Source organism: Trichoderma atroviride, chromosome 5 (assembly GCF_020647795.1).
Source record: "Trichoderma atroviride chromosome 5, complete sequence".
NCBI classification, from domain to species: domain Eukaryota; kingdom Fungi; phylum Ascomycota; class Sordariomycetes; order Hypocreales; family Hypocreaceae; genus Trichoderma; species Trichoderma atroviride.
The window spans coordinates 1,134,575-1,149,124 of NC_089404.1; the positions used below are offsets into that span (position 1 = coordinate 1,134,575).

At 50.9% G+C, this 14,550-nt stretch overlaps 5 protein-coding genes across 5 annotated transcripts; 2 read left to right on the forward strand and 3 right to left on the reverse strand.

The window, feature by feature from the left end:
• Positions 1–772: 772 nt before the first annotated feature.
• Positions 773–2,928, reverse strand: TrAtP1_009583 (uncharacterized protein). Its single transcript, XM_014091327.2, has 3 exons — positions 2,528–2,928; positions 1,410–2,447; positions 773–1,328 (listed from the first exon to the last, which is right to left on the reverse strand). The coding sequence occupies exons 1-3, from the start codon at positions 2,834–2,836 to the stop codon at positions 1,245–1,247; spliced, it is 1,431 nt and encodes a 476-aa protein (XP_013946802.2). The 5' UTR covers positions 2,837–2,928; the 3' UTR covers positions 773–1,244.
• Positions 2,929–3,654: 726 nt separating this feature from the next.
• Positions 3,655–6,903, forward strand: TrAtP1_009584 (uncharacterized protein; the record flags this gene model as incomplete). Its single annotated transcript, XM_014091326.2, has 2 exons — positions 3,655–3,717; positions 3,772–6,903. The coding sequence occupies 2 exons, from the start codon at positions 3,655–3,657 to the stop codon at positions 6,901–6,903; spliced, it is 3,195 nt and encodes a 1,064-aa protein (XP_013946801.2).
• A 433-nt stretch (positions 6,904–7,336) lies between these two features.
• On the reverse strand, positions 7,337–7,537 carry TrAtP1_009585 (uncharacterized protein; the record flags this gene model as incomplete). The annotated part of the gene is made up of 1 exon (XM_066114352.1): positions 7,337–7,537. The coding sequence occupies one exon, from the start codon at positions 7,535–7,537 to the stop codon at positions 7,337–7,339; it is 201 nt and encodes a 66-aa protein (XP_065970448.1).
• Positions 7,538–9,050: 1,513 nt separating this feature from the next.
• Positions 9,051–10,512, forward strand: TrAtP1_009586 (uncharacterized protein; the record flags this gene model as incomplete). The annotated part of the gene is made up of 4 exons (XM_014091538.2): positions 9,051–9,233; positions 9,293–9,420; positions 9,478–9,925; positions 9,985–10,512. 4 exons carry the CDS (start codon positions 9,051–9,053, stop codon positions 10,510–10,512), a joined length of 1,287 nt encoding a protein of 428 aa, XP_013947013.2.
• Positions 10,513–10,848: 336 nt separating this feature from the next.
• TrAtP1_009587 (uncharacterized protein) lies at positions 10,849–12,314 on the reverse strand. Its single transcript, XM_014091325.2, has 3 exons — positions 11,792–12,314; positions 11,285–11,720; positions 10,849–11,222 (listed from the first exon to the last, which is right to left on the reverse strand). The coding sequence occupies exons 1-3, from the start codon at positions 12,078–12,080 to the stop codon at positions 10,943–10,945; spliced, it is 1,005 nt and encodes a 334-aa protein (XP_013946800.1). The 5' UTR covers positions 12,081–12,314; the 3' UTR covers positions 10,849–10,942.
• Between the last annotated feature and the right edge of the window lie 2,236 nt (positions 12,315–14,550).

Here is a 14,550-nt window from a genome sequence, read left to right on the forward strand (position 1 = left end):
TGGCTGCAGGATGTTTTCGGGGCTGATCTATTTGGGGGCCTTTTTACTTGCTCTTTTTCTTTACACTGGATATATCAGCTTGGTGGCGGAAACTCCCCGAGATTTGGGTTTATAAAGCATCTGCTGCCGTCCGAGCACTTACTAGTCTTGGCTTGGCGTCTATACAGAGTAGCATCTCCTCTCACTTCACCCATCACAGCCACCTCACGCTACCACAAGCAAGGCGTAAACACAATAGCAACAGCTTTGGTTTACGTACTCTATATGCAAGGCGAGCCATGTCAAAACTCATTCGTGTCATCTCCCGCCCAGCAAGGGGGCCATTCCTAGCCCCGTGCAACTGCTCACCTGACTCTCTCCCTTTTTTTTTCGCCGCCTTCAAAGAATCCAACATCCAAACCCCATCACCACCACCCCCTTTCAGCCCTAGCTAGCCCCAAAACCTTAATGCCTGTAGCACATAGCACCGTCGTAGTATTCCTTCAACTTTAAAAAACCCTAGCTTCAAGCTGATGGCTCACATTTACCGGGAGAAGCTTAGGTCGTTGTGCCACGCTTTTTTGTTTGACTCTCACTAGGATGTGGATAGTGTAGCATCGTTTCAAAGCCACTAACAAGAAAAAGCCAACCAGCTCAGCTTCCTGGTAAAGTCAAATCCAACGTGCTTCTTCCATCCAGGCTGTGTACGCTAGTGCTGTTTCACAGATGCCATTGTGAGTGGCTTTGACTCATAGTCTTGGGCATGGATTCTCCTTGCATTGTGGTTAGGTATATTGAGATGTTGAGACGCCATGGCAACTTATTGGATCACTCGCAGTATCAAGGCTCGGCCAGTGAATAATGAAAATTGAATCATTCCTTTCTTTTATTTCAGCCGTAATTCCACGTCAACATTATGAACACTCTACAAAGATATTTCTGCCTCAAAATTTGTAATCCACCTCCCCCAGGGCCACTTCCGAGCAAACCTCGTGCCCTCATACGAGTTCCAACCAACTCCGTGACGCCATAGCCATGCAACCGGCCAGTTGTTGATCCAGTATACCCGCCCCATCTTCCCTTCAACAATTTCCGTATATTTTTGCCACGCATGGTACCATTTTCTAGTCGTACCAGCGTACATTTGGGCAAGGGGTGGGAAAATTTACACACGACCGGGCATCACACACAACTTTTAGTGCTAGGCCGGCGGCGTTTTTCTTCCTACCGCATGAAGGGTAACTCGACTTATCCGTCTGCTCGCTTTAGTTGTAGGTGCGAGACAGGTTGCGGAGGTACCAGTCAACCAACTTTCGGCCAACCTTGGCTTCTGAGATGTGAATGAGGTCCTGTAGAAAAGGATTGTTAGCATAGATCTGTGATGCAAGAGGGCCGTTTAAAAAAGGAGCATGAGGAGAGGGGAAACGTACTCCCTGGAGAGCATAGTCAAGGTCGCTGACGTTGACCAGCTCGCCATCCAGGAGACCCTGGTCCTGCCATCGCAGCTGCTTGGTGCGCTGCTTGGTGACCAGGAGCCAGGATCGCAGCTCATCGGGCTTCACCTCGAGGAAGCCGGCGAGCTTGGTGAGATCCATGGTGGTGTAGAGTCGGAGGTAAGACTTGATGGTGGGGCTGTACATGTTGGTCTTGACCTCGTCCATGAAGATGGCCAGGTGGTGTTCCACGGGGTCGATGTTGGACTCGGGGTTGTCAAAGTCCGGAGGAACGGGGGAGATGAACTTGGGGCAGGCGGTGCGGAACAGCTCCTCAAAGATGGGCAGCGACTCGGGGCCGCCACGCTGCATCTTCAGCAGCTGGTCGCCGTACTTCTCGCGCAGGGCGCTGTGGATGGTGTCATCCAGTCTGGTGGGGTGGAAAGCCACGCAGATGGCAATCAGAGCATACATCTGCTCGTTCTTCTTGGTGATGGAGTCGAACTGGGCGTTCTTCTGGAAGTTCTTGGTCCTTGAGACATAGATCAAGATGTGGGAGAACATGCGGATGGCATCGGCATATCGGTGCATCATCATGTAGGAGAAACCGACATAGTAGTAGGTCGTGAAGTGAGCCGCCATGACACGGGCGAACATGGCCTTCTTGTTGAGCTCAATGTCATCGAGCGTCTTGAGAGCCAGGCCGAAATCACCCAGCAAGCAGTGAACGCGCAGCAGACCGATGATGGAGAAGTATCCCAGCATGCGGTACAGGTTCTTAGAGCCGTACTCGCCGGCCACGGCCATGGGGTCCTCGTTGCGCTTCATGGCTCCGAGCTGCTCGGTGATCTGAGATCGCTGGATCAGCGAGTACAGGACGTTGAGAACGCTGTAGCAGCCCCAGGTGTTGGGGTTCTCGCGCAGGATCTGAATCTCCTCCTCATTGTTGGCTTGTCTCGCGATTCGGCTTCGGTAAGAGCTGAAAGAGTTGAACTGATAGATGAACTCATCAATCACATCCCAAGCCCAGTAGTACTATAATTTACATCATCTCGAGCGTTAGCCGTGGAAACCCCTGACAATTGAGCGAGCAAGTCCGCATCAAGCACACGCACCGAAGGAGGCTCGAGATCAACAGGGCCATCAGAGTTCAAAATGTAGTGGAACAAGCTGCAGTAGGCGTCGTAGCTCTGGAACTTGACCTCCAGGGGTGCTGAGAAGTCCAGGGGCTGGGCGGCCTGCAGGAGGCGGGACTGGATATCGTCGGTCTGCTGGGCCAGGTTGAGCGACGTCGTCTGGCTGAGCTCGTCGCCGTCTTCGTACTGGACGTGTTCCTTGTATTCGGCCACCAGGGCTTCCTCCTCGACGTCGCTGTCGTCAGCAATCGCGCGGGCCGGAGCCCCTCCGTTCTGGTACGTCGCCATATTGTGTGGCCCGTCGTGAGATCTTGTCGAGGCTGGGGGTGAGAGGGGCAGCAATTTTTTCTACGCCTTGCGCGGGAGGGGCTTGACGCTCTCACGAATTTTGCCTTCGTGACTGGTTAGGGCTTGGTGCACCGCTAAGCGCATGTGAGATTTAAGCGATGGGGGGAACTAGCGCTTTGCTGCATTTATGATGCACTTATAGGGGCTAAGTAGCCGATAGCCCTTTAAAAGATTTCGAGGCGGGGCAGCTAGAGGTACCGAGATCGAGGTACCTGGCAAAAGGCAAAATGGACGATGATACAGAGGGGTCAAAAAGAACTTGGCAGAGGGGCAGCATTACTTTTTTTTCTCTATAGCTCCATATGGCAAAGTTTTATTAAATCGAAATACAGTGGCAAGCTTTCACTGCTGAAATCAATATCTGCAGTCCACTTGAAGCTAAATTCCAAGCAGAAGCTACGCTGGTGGCCTTCCGAATCATTAATAAGCAAGCTGCAAAACTTGCGAGCCCAAGGAATCCCTGCCGCTTCTTATTCCTGTGACTCTTTCAAAGAGTCATAGATGATGAGCAAGGACTGCTAAGTGTCATCACCTTGAAAACATTTTAAGCCACTTCTAGGATACAAGCGAATCGACGCCGCCGTATAGAAAGCTGGGGCTGCAGACCCAATCTGAATCGACTTGCTTTTCCCAGACAAGCCAGAGAGCAACGAGCGTCACCAAACATCCAGCCTCGTTTCATTCACTTCAGCACCTGTTTTCTTATCTGTACTTTTACTTTTTTACTTTAATCCATCTCACAACATCATCTGCCCATCATGCCGGTTGTAACACCAGAAAAGCTGGCCAGCTTGCAGAAGCAGTCGCAAGATGTCCGAAATGTAAGCAATCCTTTTCCTCGCTTACTGAGATTGCGTATCTAACATCAAAAACAGATCTGCATTCTGGCTCACGTGGATCATGGCAAAACTTCATTAACAGATGCCCTACTGGCCACCAATGGCATCATATCTCCCAAGCTGGCCGGCAAGATCCGCTACCTGGACTCGAGACCCGATGAGCAAACTCGAGGCATCACCATGGAGTCGTCCGCCATCTCACTCTACTTCTCCATGCTACGACGATCTGCTCCCGACGCTACCCCTGAGGCAAAGGAGTACCTGATCAACCTGATTGATTCACCGGGCCACATTGACTTTAGCAGCGAAGTGTCCACCGCCTCAAGATTATGTGATGGCGCTGTTGTGCTGGTGGATGCCGTCGAAGGAGTTTGCAGTCAGACCGTCACCGTCCTAAGACAGAGCTGGATCGAAAAGCTCAAGCCACTCCTGGTCATTAACAAGATCGATAGACTTGTTACGGAGCTCAAAATGACACCTCAAGAGGCATATGTCCACCTGAGCAAACTCTTAGAGCAGGTCAATGCAGTCCTGGGCAGCTTCTTCCAGGGCGAACGTATGGAAGAAGATCTCAACTGGAGAGAGAGAATGGAGGAGCGTGTAAATGCCACAGCCGCAACCAAGGCTTCGACGGCTAGCGATACGGCTAGCGAAGTTGGAGACCTCCAATTTGAAGAACTCGATGACGAAGATCTATATTTCGCTCCAGAGAAGAACAATGTCATTTTCAGCAGCGCTATTGATGGCTGGGCATTTACCTGCAGACAATTTGCAAGCCTGTACGAAAAGAAGCTGGGAATCAAACGAGGCATCATGGAAAGATGTCTATGGGGCAACTTTTACTTGGATCCCAAGACGAAGAAGGTGCTAGGGCAGAAACATCTAAAGGGCCGTAACCTCAAACCCATGTTTGTCCAGTTGGTACTTGAGCCCGTCTGGACCGTGTACCAAGCCACTATTGGCGCTAATGGAGGCAGAGGAGACCCGGCGCTCCTCGAAAAAGTCACAAAGTCACTCAACATCACAATTGCTCCTCACATCCTTCGAGCTCGAGATCCCCGACTTTTGCTGACCACAGTATTCGCTTCGTGGCTACCGCTTTCAACCGCCTTGTTGGTCTCTGTTATCGAATCGCTCCCGTCACCCCCTACAGCACAGGCCGAGCGACTTCCTTCCGTCATCGACGAATCTCCAGATGCCCAGTGTATTGATAAGTCAGTCAGAGATGCCATGGTCTCTTTCAAAACCGAAAAATCGGACCCCGTCGTTGCATACGTGAGCAAGATGGTGTCTATTCCCGAAAGCGAACTACCTGAAAATAAGAGGCGCACCGGTCAAATGACTGGAGAGGAAGCGAGAGAATTGGCTCGGCAGAAGCGTGCAGCGGCTGCTGCCTTGGCGGCCGCTAACAACCCGAGTGAGGAGGATATGATGACCCAGGCGCTAGAGACTGTTAACCTCGACGATATCACGCCAGCTGCTGAAGAAGAAAAGATTGATCCGGAGCACTTGATTGGCTTTGCCAGAATCTTTTCGGGAACGCTCTCCGTGGGAGACACGTTATATGTCATCCCGCCCAAGTGGTCACCAGCCAACCCTCACGCAGATCCCGAGCCTCAGCAAATCACTGTAAAATCACTGTACATGTTCATGGGAAGAAGTCTGGAAGCGCTAAACAGCGTACCCGCCGGTGTCGTTTTCGGTATCGGGGGCCTGGAAGGCAAGATTCTCAAATCAGGAACTCTTTGCAGCACACTCGAAGGAGCTGTCAACTTGGCGGGTATCAGCCTAGCCGGAAAGCCAATCGTGCGTGTTGCACTCGAGCCCGTCAACCCAGCTGATCTGGACAAGATGATCCAGGGCCTGCATCTACTTGTGCAGAGCGACCCCTGTGCGGAGTACGAGCAGTTTGCCAGCGGAGAGCACGTTTTGCTAACTGCTGGTGAACTTCACCTCGAGAGATGTCTCTTGGATCTGAAGGAAAGGTTTGCGCGATGCGATATCCAGGCTGGTGCGCCTATTGTGCCTTACAGAGAGACGATTGTCAAGGCAGAGGAGATGCGCCCTCCTGCTAACAAGGAGCTTGGCCGCGGAACTATTGTGTCTTCTACGAGCTCCAAGCAGGTGAACTTGACCCTACGTGTGCAGCCACTGCCTACGAATGTCACAGATTTCTTGGTCAAGAATGGCGATGCAATCAAACGCTTGTACAATGTACGAAAGTTGGTAGAGGGGGGAGGGGAAGAGAGCAACGAGGAAGCCATTGAGGCAGATACCGAGCTTACCGCTGGCGCAGCCATATCAGTGGAAGAGCTAAAGACGCAGCTACAGAAAGAGCTGGAGACTGGAAAGGGCCGCGAAGGATGGAAAGGCCTGGTAGACCGAATCGCGGGCTTTGGGCCGAGGCGGACAGGCCCCAATCTCCTCATCGATGCCACCAAAGATGGCATTCTTACAAAAATCTTTGCTGCAGCCAAGGCACCTGATGCGACACCTTGGTCTGACGACAAACTCCGTCCCAGCCATCTCTCCGATAAAATCACATATGCTTTCCAGCTAGGAACGGCACAGGGACCTTTGTGCAATGAGCCCATGCAAGGCGTTGCCGTCTTCATCGAGGACGTTTCCTTGAACCTTTCGGAAGACGATACATCTGCCCGCGATAAGCTGAACAGGCTTACGGGAGAGGTCATCAAGGCGTTCCAATCGTCACTACGGGCAGCCTTCCTGGACTGGTCTCCGCGACTCATGCTCGCCATGTACACGGTTGAAATCCAGACTTCTACAGAGGTATTGGGACGAGTCTACGACGTGCTGACCCGCCGCAGGGGCCGCGTGGTATCCGAGGCAATGAAGGAGGGAACACCATTCTTCACCATCCAAGCCATGCTGCCGGTAGCTGAGAGCTTTGGCTTTGCAGACGAGATGCGCAAGCGGACTAGCGGAGCGGCCCAGCCGCAGCTGATTTTCGCTGGATTTGAGATCCTGGACGAAGATCCGTTCTGGGTGCCGTTTACCGAGGACGACCTGGAGGACCTCGGAGAATTGGCGGATAAGGAAAATGTAGCGAAGCGGTACATGGATGGCGTGCGGAAGAAGAAGGGCCTGCTGGTGGAGGGTAGGACCGTGGCCAGAGATGCGGAGAAGCAGAAGACGCTCAAGAGGTAGAGGCCACAGCACTGAAAGTAAGTATTTACTTGTTTTTTTAGCGTTGTGTAGACCGATACTGAAGCCAAGAGACAAGCGTAAAAACAAACTTGACATGACTCTGATCTTGTCCTCTGCCACTGCCTTGCCTTGATTTTGGGAGATGCAGCTCTGGGCTGAAGTTTTAGCTCAAGAACTGACTCTGCGCGGCCTGCTCCACTGCCGCTAAAAACGGAGAGGCCAGCCAGACGAGTGCCGACAGCCACGGCGAGCGAAAGCCATTGGACAGCGATCTAGCCTCTGTAGCGCACTTGGCGGATCTCGCAAAGGCTTAGATGTAAGCCCAGCCGCGGCCGATCTCCAAGCTCCAGGCCATCTTTTATGCTCCGGGGGAGAGTCTAGAGCAGTCCCAAAACGGGCAGAGGGACAAATAGTTTGCCACGCCCAGGTCTGATCACGAGTGTCTACTTTCCGCTGATCCAGACAACGCCGTGGCTCGGTGAGCGGATGACTGCGTCCGGTCCAGGTTGCCGTCTCTTTCAAAGGCCGGGGGATCCCTGACTGGGTTGAAGCTGATGCGTACATACGAGAGGTAGCAGAGCAGAGCGGGCTGCGAGTTCTGCGCCAGAGCGGTGGCCAACGCACGCTTATGCATTATGCACCTTGAATTTCTTTGATGTGATTCAATCCGAATTCTGCTTGGTGCGCCTGCCCTGGGACCGGGCTGCGATCGTTATTCGCCGACACGCATCGCCTGTTCCATAAGCGCCTGACTTTTGCTTTGAGCCTTGCATCGGGGCTTGATTAGGATGCCAATTTCATGTGTGTCCCAGACAGACGGTAGAGGCTGGCTGGCGGGGCCTCTGCGCTAATTCCGGCAGCGCCCTAAAAAGCGCCAAGCCTTGGAGGCGAGGAAAGGCCAGGCCTTGCAGGACCAGGAGCTCCTGCTTGTTTCTTGCGGCCCCTGCTCTTGCTCCTGGTCTGATCCTGCTCTTGCTGCTCTGCCGCTCTTGCCTGCCGTACTGTACCCATCATGAGCATAAGCATGTGCAAGTGAGACAAGGCAAGTAGCACTGCGACCCAACAGCAACTGCGGCAAGAACGGCCCGCGGTCCTAGCCCAGCCACGGCCATCTTATCGAACCATGTAATTTCGTTTTGTTTTACCCTTTTCCTTTCTTTTGTTCAGCTCTCGTTGGCCTGTGGCCTTGTCGCACGTACTGCAGTATCGCCCGAGAGCGAACATGACACGACGAGGCTTTCGGTAATGCTGCGTCGTCTGCTTGGGATCTTGCGGGCACAGCTACCCATGCTAACATGACGACTATCAGTAACTGCAGCGAGATCGGTCGTATCCAAGGCTCGAGACTCGGCGCTAGACAGCGCGCTATCATCTGAGCAGCAGCAGCAGTGGGTTTCCCCCGCATATCACTCGACGAAGCAGGAGTCTTATGGGATGTTTTAGTCTGGCCTGGTGAGAACTGGGTCGAGGCAGGGCCTCAGCAAGCCTTCCGACTGGCGCTCGGAAAACGGAGCGCTACTGCAAAGGCGTTATCCACTCTTCAGCCTTGGACGAGACCAACCCCATCGCTTTGGCGGCCTTGGTGGCGTGAGACAAACTACTAGCTGTTGTGCACTGACAGCTCCCTGCGCTGCCCCTCTCGCGCGCCACTTCAGCTCTGTGCGCAGCAAGGCCGTGGGAGAATCATATCTGGGAGCTGGACAAAGGGAATCGGAGGATAGCGGCGACAAAGAGGAGCGCAGGAACCATGCCATTTGCTGCACAGTGACTCTTCGGTCCGTTGAACGCGGGGCGGTTGGATACCGGGCCTGTTGCTTTGGGCTACCGCTGCTCTGCCGCTCTGCCAATGGCGCTGCATGCCCGAGAATGCACATGAGAGACATCAAGAACTGGGGTCAAAGAGCCGCTGCTGATCCCTCCTCGTGTGTGGGTCGAGTTAGGCTGGACAAAGCTGGGGGAGCGGCGGGTGGGCTTGTCTTTTGTGTTGTGGATGGCTTGATCCCGAGCTTCATTAAAGCTGAGGTTTCCCCGATTTCCCTGGGTGGCAAATTGCTTCCTCCTTTTCCTACCCAACCTCTGACCTCGCCTTGTGTAACAAATAACAACTCACGGTGATGATGATACCGCCCCAAGACGAAACATTTGCCATGGACTTTGAGGCAACAACAACGAATCGAAACGAGATGGACAAATCGCAAGCGTCGACGATTCAAATCTTCCTTCTCCTGGGGAGCGCCGTCATCTGCATAGCTGCACGATCTTTTATGCGATTTCGGCAGTGTGGTTGGAAGAGCCTTGGCCTTGAGGATGTCTTTGCTGTTGCAGGAGTGGTACGCTGCCGTTTTCTTCCTTTTGGTATTGCTCATTGGCATACTGACTATGGCTCTAGATTTTCTTTGTTCCCAACGTTGTTTTGGCGTATCTGACGAATACCATGACACACTGGATGAGCAACCAGACTACCTTGGAAGGCGATTTCATCGGGACACAACCGAACAGCAATGAACACTATCTGATGTAATTAATCACTTTTCACTTGGCTGCCTCAACCATTGCGATGCTAACTAGTTGCAGGGAACTTGGATCGAAGCTCTACTTGTACAACTGGCTCTCCTACTCTACAGCCCTGTGGACATTGAAAGCGGCCTTTCTGGCATACGTCATTCGCCAAACTGCTGCATCTGGCCGACGACAGACTCACCAGACATTTGGCTTCGGCTTTTTGTTTGTAACATGGGTGGCAACGACGCTAGCCTTTTCACAAAGCTGCCGCCGGTTGTCCAACATGTCGCAAGTCTATCCGGATCCAAGCCGATACTGCCAGCCTGTTACTTCTCCGGCGCTGGTATTGGCCTACTTTAGCTTTGACACGATAACGACTCTCTACTTGGCAATGGCGGCTATGCCTCTCGCCCTGAAGCGAGGCAAGCCTATGCGGGAAACACTACAGTGGCTTACAACACTCGTGTGTGGGCTCATTTTCACAGCAGCTGCACTCACACGAGCAATTATTCTAGTCTCGGTATGTCTTTTTCTCTAACTATCTACGCGATGAGAGCCTTCAACTAATTAAAACTGTAGAATCGTAACCCAGGCGCAAAGCAAACTGCAGAAATTTTGGCTATTTGGCAAATTTTTGTCTTGATCTCCACCGTTGGCTTGACAGAGTGCTTTTACCATCCACAGGAGCCATCTTATCCTCCGGACCTGAAGGATATCGAAGATGCCCGCTTCAATGACTTTATGTATTCCTCTCGATTCTCAGCGAGGCAACACAGCCTTGCTGAATCAGAAGTCACCATTGTCGTCGATCCAAGCGAGGAAGACATGTGTGAGAAGGACGTAGAGGTATCGGTCCAGGAAGTTGCACCAGAAGGGCGCCGAAACTCGTGGATTGAACGCAAAATTGAAGTATCGGTGCTTCAAGAAAGTTTCATCGTTGCACCGGAGGGGCCATGCAATATCTGCGGGAATTATACAAAGGGCTGGGCGAACGACGAGGGCGCAAACAAGCCAGAGCAGCGGAGTCATTATTTTGGAAGTGATATTCATTTCCATGTGCCGCGCTATGGCCGCAAGACTTGCGACACAAGCGAGACGATGATTTAACTGGCTGTTTGTTATAGTGCTATTAGCGTTGCATTGGGATTTGTATAATATTGGACTTGGAACACAGATTGGAGTTGGATATCAGCCATTAGGTCGCTGATGAACTTGGCATTGTTAGTTTTGAGCAAACGTAAGATCGTTTTAGGCATTGCTATGATGAATGGGAAAGAGTTGGCATTGTGAAGCATAATAGCTATGAGAAGTGAATATTTGAACGAGTAATATTTGAACGAGTGTCATGATTTGTTTCTTTTGCTTAGTGTTTATACATTTTTACATACTTTATATGAGTCTTGAAACAAGCAACCTACGTTTTTGAATGGCGAATGCCTATTTAATACAGGATGTGATATTATTAGTTTGTGGGTAGTATCTAGTATGTACACCAAAATGCAGATAGAGCTTCAATTATGATGAGGCCAACTTTTCTCTAGCGAACCAGCACTCCGCGGTATCTCATTTTTCCTTCCTTCAAAGTATCAATGGCATCCTGAACTCCGTCCTGTGTCATGGGGAACTTTACGATTGTGGGCTTGATTCCATGTCGAGACGCAAATCGAAGCAGGTCAACGATTGTGCGGCGCGAAGCTGTGAGTGATCCCTTGATGGAGGCTCCGAGACCGATCAACCCGACTAGATCGACGGGGGCGTGCTCTTTGGAGACGGTCAAGGGGTATACTGTGCCATTGATGGCTAGGAGTTGGACCAGGCTGATGTTTTGTTAGTGAATGATATAAGATGCTTTGGAGGTGAAATCATGGGGGTTAATTACTTGTTAAAGTTTTTGCTTCCGGTATTTCCGCAGAGCAGCAAATGGTTCAACGGCTTGAAACCCTCGGGAGCAGGCTTCTCCGAGTCGTAGACGTGAAACTCTGTCGCTCCATACTCGAGTGCCTCCTGGCGTTTTGACTCTGAAGTTGACAAGACGACGACCTCGTGGCCCATGGCGGCGGCGAGCTTGATGGCCAGGTGGCCCAGGCCGCCGATGCCCATGATGCCGATGCGGTCGGTGGACTTTACGTCGGGCCCGGTGAGGACGGTGAAGACGGTGGAGCCGGCGCAGAGGAGGGGCGCGGCGTCGGCGGAGTCGTAGCCGTCGGGGATGGGGAAGACCATGTTGGCGGACCAGATGACGCCGGAGGAGATTGTGCCCATTTTGTCGTGGTTGCGGTTGAAGTCTAGGCGGTTGGGGCAGTACTGGTCTCTGCCTTTTATTCCATCACGCCATTAGTTTATCCATCTTTGTAATAAGGAGAGTATAATGTGGATGATGATTTACCGCTTAAGCAGCAGTCGCAGGTGCCGCAGACCTTGTGAGTGTATCCGAATCCGACGCGGTCGCCCACCTTGACCTCCGTGACGCCGGGGCCGAGCTGCCTCACCACGCCGACGCCTTCATGGCCGATGATGCCGCCGCGGGCGAGGTAGTGGAGGTCGGTGCCGCAGAGGCCGGAGTGGGTGGTTTCAATGTAGATTTCGCCGTGGCCGAGGGTGTGGGTGGAGGTTTCGACGGCGAGGGCGCCTTCGGGGGTGCCGCGGAAGATGTCGAGGGTGAAGGAGTCGGCCATGGTTGATACTGTCTTTTTACCCCTTGAACAGTATAAGGAGAGATGTCTTCTAGGTATGAGGCTAACGAAGCCTTTTTTTTTGGTAACAAGTTATAAGTCGAGATTGGGTAACTTCAATCTTGAGACTGGCCAATTTTCATTTATATATGCAAAATAATCTCTACTCCTATTTAACAGACAATTGGACATTACACGCAGACGCACACGTTTATATATAAACAGAAAAATCAACAATGGCGTCAATCGCGAGGACCCATTTGCCGAGGCGGACGGTTGTACCGAAAATTAGTCGTTGTTAGTGGGGGTTCCCAATTCGTCCACCTTGACGATCGCAGACATGACTTGCTGCACCGACACTGGCCGTATTAGTAATTGAAGCTGTTAAAGTGGCCTGGGAACAATCAGTCCGGCCAATCAAGGCGGCAAATGACTAATGTTGCTCAGGGATCTTTAGTTCTAGACCTGCTGTTTTTGGTGGTTTTTGCAAATAGGAGAAGAAGGACAAAGTCCCGCTCAACGAAACGTTGAAATTTAGTTTGATCGATCCACTTGTCCTTATCAGGGAGTTGGGTCTTGCCTATTCTTTCATTGGTGGGGATTCCCTATTGAAGGCATCTTTTGTTTTTATATAGCAAGAGGTTGATTTCACCGCCAGGGGGGTCTGCTGAAATCGAGATGACGGGAAAATAGACGCAGATAGGACGAGGATAGATTGAACTATTTTCAGGAACGGCAAAGATTTTTTTGATACCCAGTTATTTTGGCCTTGGATCTAACGTGGCTTGGGACTAGCTTAGCGCTAAATCGGGGATGGCTTATTAAGCATATATCTTGACAGGGGTTTGCAAGCAATAGAGACTGTAGAATGAATATACATCTAGACAAGGATAATAGGAGATGCTTTCTGTAAGTATTAGCTCTGTCATTATGTACATGTGGCGTGTTTTTTGTATGCCGGTTATTTCTGTGTCTCGGTCTCTTTGTGTAGACCCCTTGCTAGCTTAACTAGCACTTTGCCTGCTTCACTAGCATCTATATCATACACTGGGTCTAGCTTGATGGCCCACAGCTGCAAGAAGGCTGAAGTTGCGCTTCATTGTCTTGGTCAAAGGCAAAAAGATGGCTTGAATTTGTCTTGTGGCAAAACATATACTATTGAAGCCATGTACGCTATTGGCAACAGAGCTGCTTCGCCGACCAGGGCGCGCAAACGTTGCTAGCTAAAGCCAGAGCCCGGTGCGGGATAGGTATAGGTAGAGTATACTCCGTATTTTACAGAATAACAAGACCGGTAGAGGCTTTGGTTACTGACTTATTAGGCTTGGGGACTTCTAATGAAATGAATATCTGGAGAACCACATACGACGACCGAGTCTCTGCTTCATACCACCTTGGTGTCCCCGCTCCAAGCTCACGCGGCAGAGATGGTTGTGCATCCTCCTAGCCATTAAAGTCCATTAAATCATTGCAAGCTACGCGACCATCGAGGCTTCACAAAAACCGCAAAAGATGGTTTACTCAGCGGGCCGCAGGTGAATTTTAGTTTTCTTCGCCAAACACTCCGTAATAGCAATAGCCCTGCTTTCCTTCGCCCCACATATACACAATCATATTCGCAATGCTCAAAGAAGCTGGTGACTTTCTTGGCGTCGCAAAAGAAGAGAGTTTCTGATGTAACGGCCATTCACCGGTTGCCCGGCAGTGCTAAGCGCAAAGGGAATTCGTTGGGCATGGTGAAATATGGTTTGTCATCTAAATTGGAGGTACATGCATGCATGGTGAAGGATTGTGTGGAATAAAAAAAAAAAGATTTCGATTTGTGGTTTTTTGAAATGAGAGGATTGAATTATGTGAGTGTTTACTTCATTGCCTTTGTTGATGGGGGAGAAGATGCTTTTAAATAATGAGGCAGTACAGAGACATGGTACTATTGCTTTTATAAAGATGACACAGCGCATTTCCATTTTTGTGTATACATACAGTCATATCATGAGACGCTCTTATTTCTCTTGTAGGTATTACTATATATTGCTCTATATGGAAAGCACCGATCCGTTTCTTCTCGGCGGTGCTGTGATAGGGACATATCAGTATATTTATCTTTAAGATATTATTTTCAAAGACCGACCACCTTTCTTACAATATTCAGAAGCATCAGCTATTTGGTAATCACGAGAGCAGATGCACGCCATCTATCTTATGGTCTTGAGCCTTACATATGACAGTGAATCTTATATAGGCAGTCAACTCTGATCTGTATGAGCAAGGCTTTTGTGGTTGAAGCCCGAGATGAGTCTCACCGAGGGCCTTCATATAACCACCAGATTGCTGTAGTGTTACGGCGCATATCGCACGATGCCAAATCCAGCCAACATGAGTGTCTGGTTGACAACTATCTAGGTAAACTAAGCCATATCCAAGAGGCGTAATAATGGGTCTCATATAGTAAGTCGTTCCTGTGGCTGATGAT

What these genes read in the sequence shown, in the direction of transcription:
- TrAtP1_009583 (XM_014091327.2), bottom strand. Translation starts at nt 2,836, where the DNA reads ATGGCGACGTACCAGAACGGAGGGGCTCCGGCCCGCGCGATTGCTGAC. An exon ending in TTGATCTCGAGCCTCCTTCG is followed by an intron (nt 2,448 to 2,527) that starts GTGCGTGTGCTT and finishes TGTAAATTATAG; the next exon opens with TACTACTGGGCTTGGGATGT. An exon ending in TTGACTATGCTCTCCAGGGA is followed by an intron (nt 1,329 to 1,409) that starts GTACGTTTCCCC and finishes CCTTTTCTACAG; the next exon opens with GACCTCATTCACATCTCAGA.
- TrAtP1_009587 (XM_014091325.2), bottom strand. Translation starts at nt 12,080, where the DNA reads ATGGCCGACTCCTTCACCCTCGACATCTTCCGCGGCACCCCCGAAGGC. An exon ending in CTGCGACTGCTGCTTAAGCG is followed by an intron (nt 11,721 to 11,791) that starts GTAAATCATCAT and finishes ATGGAATAAAAG; the next exon opens with GCAGAGACCAGTACTGCCCC. An exon ending in GGAAGCAAAAACTTTAACAA is followed by an intron (nt 11,223 to 11,284) that starts GTAATTAACCCC and finishes ACAAAACATCAG; the next exon opens with CCTGGTCCAACTCCTAGCCA.